We start from the raw sequence: 8,552 nt of genomic DNA on the forward strand, positions 1-8,552 counted from the left end.
TAATTTGACAGCGTTTATGTCGTTAACACGCTGATTTATTTGCCCACGGAAAGCATCATCGTGCATACAGGATCTAGGGGGAGGTTCTACTACGCGTAATGGAGCATCAGTGAGCAATGTAAACTGAGCCCGATTTGAGTTGTTGGTGTAGATCTGTCCGAAGAAAAGTGATATGCAACTGGGACATAAAATCTGACAAGTCTGTTTGTTATGGTCGTTTGGCTTTTTGAAGATGATATATGATTCTGCTTTTTGGAATGCTAGTGAACTCAACTCAATTGATATTTTGTGCATTTACAATGATGTTAGCAAGAATAACAATAATAATAGCTGTTAATAAGTTGATACAGACATTTAATATATTTGATACATTTTCCTTGAATGCCCTCAATGTGATTTTTATTTGGCATGAGCCCTAGATACTTAACTTAATCTGTCCAATTCATTGGAACCGCTCTCATCGTGACAACATGTCTACTTGAAGGTTTCACATAAAGGTTTATGTGGGAATATTATTAGTTGAATTTTGGAAGCATTAGGAGAAATATTCCATTTTAACAAGTATGAAGACATAATATCCAAACATTTTTGCCCTCTACTAGAGATGACACGCAGGCTTCGTCCTTTGTGGAGAGGTCTATGTAATCCGCAAATTAAGATTTTTGACATCCCTGAGGTAACACAGGTAAGTCAGATGTGAAAATTTTGTATAAGATTGGTCCCAAAATGCTGCCTTGTGGAACACCAGCTCTTACAGGAAGTCGAACCAGACCTGGAGTTTTGATAATTAACCTGAAGTGTACGATTTGGCAGATAGTTTTGAAAAAAAAAAACTGATAATCGTAGACACGAAAGTCAATTTGGACAAATTGAGATGTAAAATTGTGAAAAATAATAGAATCGTTTCGGTGGGCTTCGATCCCACGACTCCCATTACGATAAACTGAGCGCGTTAACCAACTACGCCACAGAACGGGTAACGAATCTGAAGTCCGTCACGACTCCATATTCTCCTTCATGACGCACTGTTGCCTTGTTGGTGTACCACACTGCTCAAAAACCAACGTTGGCTCAATGAGATGGTTAGTATGGGTCCGGCTTTCGACGTGGTCGTATCTCGTCATATCGACTCCTTTTGCAATAGAGAGATCGCTGCTCGATTTCACGTAACCAGGGTTGTCATGTCTATTACGGTTTAAACCAGCCGACAGTGTTTTTGAAAAAACTCGCGAACGTATTCGAGGAGGTCAAGCTCCGACGGGTCGACGCATAAAGGCATTTGCCGATGCTAGAGATTTGCTTCTCCACATACTATCACATACTATCCACCCGATGCAAGTCTTTGCAGCGATTGGTTCTGGTTCATGAGCTTCTCGCAGCTTCGTCATTGTCAACAGGTGCGAGTTGCACAATCCAATCATAAGTCCAGGAACGGCCCCTCGGTAACTCCTGACTGCTAGACGCCGCAGATGTTGATACTCTTTCGCCAGCTGTCCAACGTCCACCGACTATTCCGGTAGTCCCAGGTTCTCGACGGCGTATATTTCGGACAGCCCGCTTTAGGGGCTGGCGTTCCTCGAACTTTGGCCACAAGGTTGTGGAAAATCTGCTCCGGCCTCCCGTACAGCGTCTGAAGGGTTGACAGAACTTGCGATACGGTGGACTGTTGAACTCATTGGCTGCTCTTTTCCGCGACCGTTGCAACTGTAGCAAATTCTCGGAGTCTGTATGGAATGGTTGTAGCTACTGAGTTGCCATTCGATGAGATCCCCACTGAATACCGGTAGCTCTACTCAACTGAAGAGACGTCGGACCATGAACAGACTGGTAATGCAAGGACGCGTTTCGATTAATATTCGCAGAAACATTCTGTTCAAACGGTGATTGGCCCAACGAATTCACCAATAGGGGCCCTAACGTAGGAGGTACAAAATTTGTGTGGAGTGTTCCTACTTTCCTTTAGTGACTACACAGTTAAAAATAATGAAGATTACACGTCATGTAAACTTCATTTATGCGATGTAAACATGACGTCATGTAAATTTCAGTTTGAAATCATGTAAAAATGTGTTATATGTCATGTAATCACTCAGAATCCTGCTAGATTACATGACATATAATTGAAGTTTACATGACATATCATGTAAATATCCATGATATTCCACGCTCCACTTATGTGCATTATATGTCTCAGAAATTTACACGTTTCGTTCGAACTGTGTAGCGACAGTTGTCGCTATGTTCCGCTCATCACATCGTAAATTTTGTGTAAATTTATTTTGCTCAATTTGGGAACTACTTACCGGCGTCGTTGATAGTTTCTGAGTAGTTCCCATGCTGTTCAGCTGATGTGGGCAAGTTTACCGTGACGCGCGGGTACTTATCCAAATATTCACACTCCGAAAAAGTCATGCGATTTTACGTCTTTTGGATGCACATAAAAGAAGCGAGCCAAATGACGTGAATTTGTGTCACATTTTAAATTCGATGGTGTCTGATTCGGGAAATGTCAATCATAGCGGCATCGTTTTCATGTCCTTCATCATGTGAAATTACATTTTTCTTTCAATACATCTTTCAGAACCCATTGTTACGTCATTTCATCACTTTCATCATGTGTCATTCAGTCATAATGTGAATTACGTCCGGAGTAATTTTCATTATTTTTTAGAGTGTATGCACGGGTTCACTATTTGACGTTTGAGCGATGCCGTGATATTTATGTGACTATGGAAACCAGTGAATTCGGCACCGCTCAAACGTCAAATGAGTGAACTCGTGCAAAGGTCCATACTTCGCGCTGTCACACTGCACTGCATATGGACCAAAGCACGAGTTCACTAATTTGACGTTTGAGCGGTGCCGAATTCACTAGTTGCCATGGTCACATAAATAACACGGCACCGCTTAAACGTCTAATAGTGAACTCGTGCATTGGTCCATGGTCGAGGATTCCCGAGTAGCTCCTCGGAAGGTTGTCCGCATTCAGCGGATTTGCATTTCGGGCTAACTCCGAACTTTTTGGAGGTTGATCTTCATCCAGAAGGCAACCATACGGTAGGAGATTGTGGACTAGCAATTGCCGCTCGGAATCGCGTTGTTGTTGGCCGAAAAGATAGTTCGCAAAATTGTCCTGGATCTCCGAACTGACTCCGATATAATGCCGTCGATAGTTCGAGGGACTAATCTCGCCATTCCTACTAGGGCTCGCATTACCACGGGTGTTGATGATCCGACTAGCCCACCGAAATGTTCTGGTGGAATCGGTTGATGGTCTTGTGGCTTCGAACGTGAATCGATAGCAGGGTCACCACCGGAGGCCATTTGCTGCTTAATGAACCACTCTTCAACCTTTTGTCGGCTGCTTGCATGGCTCATGGCTTGCATCAGTGCTCACCGAGAGCTCGAAGTGCTAGATCGGCCAGTCCTAGTGCTATCGGGGGGCGGAAGAACTTTTGGAACGCTATCGGCACAGATTAAATCTCTGGATCAGTGTTGTAAGCAATCACGGTAGTCGAAACGTGTTCGCCGATATTCGGCAGCGCTTCTCTTAAACATTCACAACACGAACGATCAAACGAATGTTGAAAAGAAAAATGTCAATTGAATGTCACTGACCACGATAGCTTCACTAGGAAACGTTACGGTTTTGTTTGTTTCTGTTCTGCTTTCACTGTATATGTGTCACATTCGACATAACAGGCAAAATCAAACTATTCATGTTGTTTGTAATCCGATGTCGGAATTCTATGCAAAACTTATGACATATGCAAATGTCATCGTGTCGGACAACATTCAGTTGACACTTTTTTGTGTTTGGAGACGTTCATTCTAAAGCTCGTGCTGTGATGCTGACAATGGCAACGAAACGAACGTCGCGCAAAACGTCGAATGTTTACAGCACTGCTCTGGCTCGTGCTGTAGCTTCATCCACTTTCGCGCAATAAGAATAATACTAGTGCTTGCATTCTCCGCCCTGTAGGGTTTCATTCTACTTCGTCGTAAGCGCTATTATTCGTCGTATCAAACTTAAAATACAGACAAACAGACGTAACACTGAAGAAATTTCCATCGACCACGCATTTAACGATCATTTCAATTTCGCTATGTTTCAAATCTCACAACCAGAGGCGCGCGCATCGTTTTCCTTCGTGTTTGACGTTTCACACTACCGCCATCTGCAGGTCTTGTTGCACAAAACAGCGTTTCGTGCAAAATGCTCACCAGATGATGATGGTGTAAACTGGGCGATGGATTTTCATGGAATTTGTTCTAAGCGTTACGTCTGTTTGTCTGTGCTTAAAATGTTTCACTACGGCGGATATTTCAACTTACCTCTGCAGCATAGATTCATTTTCCAAGTATAATTTTGTGAAAGCTGTTATGGTTCACAGTGATGCATATTGAACTGAACGCGAGCCAAAAGTGAACTGAACGCGTTCTAATTTTGCTCGAGAACCTAGCAAGCATTGAACTCTTGTGCAAGATTCTGCACCTGCTCAAGAACGGCCCGTTCACTTTAAAATGCACAACGAAGCTGAAAACCATAAAAAAACTACATCAGAACATATTGCGTTCATGACATTACAAATATATTGAACCATTTAAGTTTCCTAACATGTTTGCTAAACTTCCGCATTCAAATATGTCGTGTATCTGCCATAGAGATAGTTTCCATTTCACGTTCAGTTTTTAGCTCGCACGGGTTCAAATTTTTGAACTGCTCATTGTTCAAGCCTACTTGATCCCTCGTTCAAAGGTTTGAACTGGAACGCAAACTGAACGCGTTCAAATGCAACACTGATGGTTCATACACTTTTACACCAAAAAATGCAATAAAACTACTGTATTTCGATAAATAACTTCAGTTATCCACTTTGCACTTTTACACTGAAATCACATGGACTAACACGATTTGAGAGAAATGCTTAGCGATCGACACCAGTCGCACCACTTTATGATGCAAGTTTCTTCCCGCCCCCCTGTTTGACTTACTTCGCCAGGCACTTAATTTCACTGTGGAAAACCTTCGTACTTCTTCACTGAATGATTTCATTCCAATCAAATGCCGTAAAAGTTCTATAATTCACAAAATTTTATGAAACTTCCTCAACGACCGTGTAAAATTGAGAATGTAAACAAAGTTCAAGCCGTCGTAACTGAGAAAAAAAAGCTTATGCGCATCAATGTGTGCGCGACGCCCGGCGTAAATAACAATTCCTTTGATTGTGTTTTTTTCGCTGCATTGTGAGCAAATGTCATAATAGTTCGGTCAAAAGGAACTGTGTTAATATGTTTGAAATGAATTTTGATGGCGACACTGAATTATTAGTATATAGAATAATATATAAATTATTATACATTAATATTTCATCAAGCTGAAGGAATGGAGGGATATGCCCGTGATCTATATGTTCTAGTAAAACATTTTATAATACCGTTGATATGTTGTTTTGACCACTCCCTATATCACAGTGAGCCGTAAGCTGTAAGACGAATCTGAAAACTGATTGCGACAAAAATGAAAACGATACGACGAATTGAAAATACGGCCAGATAATTTCATAGCATTATTTCCAAAAAGACGATCAAGATTTATCTAAATCTTATTATACAATGCGAAAGCCGTTTTGGGAAAGAATTGTTTGGCATCGGTTTGTATCAGCATCATTCATTGCAATACTGGGGAAATTGGAAGGTCTCACTGATCAAAGCTCAATACGATGCATACTAGCACATCACCCTACCATATAATACTCCGCATTGTTGGGCCGCTTACATATCGCACAATCGAACTCTTCACCGTGCTCCACGTCTATCAACGAAGGCTCAAAATCCCCGATTTGCTCATCAACACGAAGTGCACCGTCACTGGAAGTCGGTTGGGTACCCCTGTTAGCTGCACTTTGGGTCGCTCGAGCTTGCGCCCGAGTTTGGCGAAGAAATGATCCTTGCTGATGCCTATAAGTTCTTTGATGGTGGTAAGCTATTAACTTTTACGTATTAACTTCGATGGAGCTTACCACCATGAGAGTGTTGCTGTCGGGATTACCTTTCGGAGATCTTCCTAGCAAAATTCACCTTTTTGCCGGTGATAATTAGCTCAAAGCTGTAAATTTTTATTCATAATTACAATAGCGTAAGATAGAACATCTGTAAATAATTTATTTTTAACTAGTACTTTGAGTTGTTTAAGAAAGGATTTCTAATTCACTTTTTGTAATTCAATATCAACTACAGATCAAAACAATGAATATAAAATTATCTTATCACCGTCTCTGACAGTTCCAATACGCACTCACACTTTCGTGCGCATAGGGTTGAAGTTTCGGGGGGCGTATCGATAGACGGATTCTTTGCATTACATCACGTTTATTTGTGTTTGAATTCCGCATTTAAGTAACCATTTGAGAAGGTAATTGATTCAGTTTTCTCAGTCCACAGATGCAAGTTATACATTTTTAATATTTTTCTACTATATGCAGTTGCACGACTTTAAATGATATCGTTGTGTCGTATTTTCAACATTTTTTATTACCCATCAAACGAACCCGCAATCGTACGTTTTATAATATGCAGTTTGTTCTGAAAACATTTCAAAAGTTCAATAAAGCTTCAGCAGCAAACATTACAAAATGAACTACCCACTGCTATCTACCTTCTGGATCTTAGCGGCTGTGATCAGTCTCTACGCCCCACTAATCTCATCCCAAAACTGCTGGCACATCATCAACGTCCAAACGGGTCAGTATCTACAGTCGCCACAAATGGCCAATCAGCAAAACGTCTGGTTGTCGCACAACCGCACGGATTCTTCCTACTGGAAACTCGTCCCGCTTCAGCGAGGAAACTTCTACATTGTGAACCGGAAATCTGGCCTGTATCTGGGAATGCCTTCGGACGAAGAATTTGCCGTGTTGAGATCGATGGGAGCCGGCCGTAGGAAATCCGGAAAAGCTCAATCGGCCACCAGTTTCCAGTTTAGGTTGCACGATCGACAAGGGGAGATTGTGAGCACCGCCGGGAAGGCGTCCCTCTATGCGGAAATCTGCGGCGGAGGAGTTGACGGGAAGGTTAAGGCTACGGCCCGATGTGGATTACCCCAGTGCCAGTGGCGTTTCGAAGGCTATACTTGTGATTGATATAATAACGTAAGTCTATTTCAGCAATAAAGTTCTGTTATACACCAGATGGTTTGGTAATAGTTAGTGAATGGGTCGGTTGTGATTTGGACAGTGCTTCCTCCTTGTCCCAGTGTTTGGACAAAAAGGAAACCGTTGTTGAACACCGACTGAAGCTGTAACTTCGATGCTCCTTCTTTGGTTTGGATCGGACGAAATTGGAAAGAACGATCGAGAGTTTCATTGAGGGCTAAGCGCGTGCCGTTGGAATCTGCCTTCAGGAATTCCAGCGTGTTGGCATTCTGTATGTAATTCACTCCTCCGTATGAGGGTTCCATGGTCCACAGGAAGTTGGCCGGTGGATTGCTCGAAACTGTTGCATATTTTGCTTTGGTGGTGGCATTGAACACTTCACTGGACGTCATAGACTTCCCGGTGGCCACATGAGTTATTTTGTAACATTTCTTACTTGGAGGAGATGGTGGTGGACAGTAGCGGTTGTAGTAACAGGTACGATAGCACGGGTACCGATAGAAATTCCACGGCGTGCAGCCTTGCTGCGTTGAACATCCAACAGCATAGCATCCATTCCAAGGGGGAATGTTATGGCTGGAAGAAAATGGCAATAAAATAACTGTTAAAGTGATAATGGTTTGAAGCATCGTTCTTAACCAGTGAGTATCCCGTTGAGAACTGATATGAGAAGTGATCATCTTGATAAATACCGGTCACAATCAGTCGATGCATATGTTCCATGTTTGATCAGCTTGTCGGACGGTTTAATCCAACTTGTGCATAATCAATGAGAAATGTTTGCTCGGAGTTGCATATGTAATACTGACAAGGAAAGAAACACTTCCATCTTTTGCAGATTTGTTAGTTTTAAAAAGTTGTTTATTTTGTATTTATGCAGTGAAAGAAGCATATTTATTGTAAATAAAGTTTTATAGAAAGTTAACAAAAAAGAACTAAATACGCACTCAAATCCGAGAGAAAATGTAGGATTATGTCATGCTTCAGAAGAAGGGAGGAGCTAAATGGTAAAGTTCGTAATCATTTTTTAGTTTTAATTTATTAAAATTAAAAAATTGACGATTCAAGCTCATATTGATAAAAGGCCCATTAGCTACATTTTATTCAGATCTTTACATACTTTGGTGTTTCCACATTTGATGAATTGCGACAATATTGTCCTTGTTCCAAGAGATCTAATATTTTCCTTTAACTTTCCAACATAGATATCTGTACAAAAGTATTTGAATCCATTAAGTTTTTGCTGATTATTGGAACTAAAAAATCGCACACATGCTCGTACATGATGCTTGCGTTGTTCAATTAAACTTTAATAGTATGTTATCGAAGCTCTAGACGTAAAGCGAAAAAACAGTTGTGTGGATACCTTTAACGAAACTGAGAGGGTGTTTAAGGGCT

At 41.3% G+C, this 8,552-nt stretch overlaps 1 protein-coding gene across 1 annotated transcript; it reads right to left on the reverse strand.

The window, feature by feature from the left end:
• Positions 1-7,132: 7,132 nt before the first annotated feature.
• LOC5575557 lies at positions 7,133-7,849 on the reverse strand. Its single transcript, XM_021847804.1, has one exon. The coding sequence runs from the start codon at positions 7,832-7,834 to the stop codon at positions 7,163-7,165; it is 672 nt and encodes a 223-aa protein (XP_021703496.1). The 5' UTR covers positions 7,835-7,849; the 3' UTR covers positions 7,133-7,162.
• Between the last annotated feature and the right edge of the window lie 703 nt (positions 7,850-8,552).

Source organism: Aedes aegypti, chromosome 2, assembly GCF_002204515.2.
Source record: "Aedes aegypti strain LVP_AGWG chromosome 2, AaegL5.0 Primary Assembly, whole genome shotgun sequence".
NCBI lineage: Eukaryota > Metazoa > Arthropoda > Insecta > Diptera > Culicidae > Aedes > Aedes aegypti.

Coding starts and splice junctions, on each gene's coding strand:
- LOC5575557 (XM_021847804.1), bottom strand. CDS start 7,834: ATGATCACTTCTCATATCAGTTCTCAACGGGATACTCACTGGTTAAGA.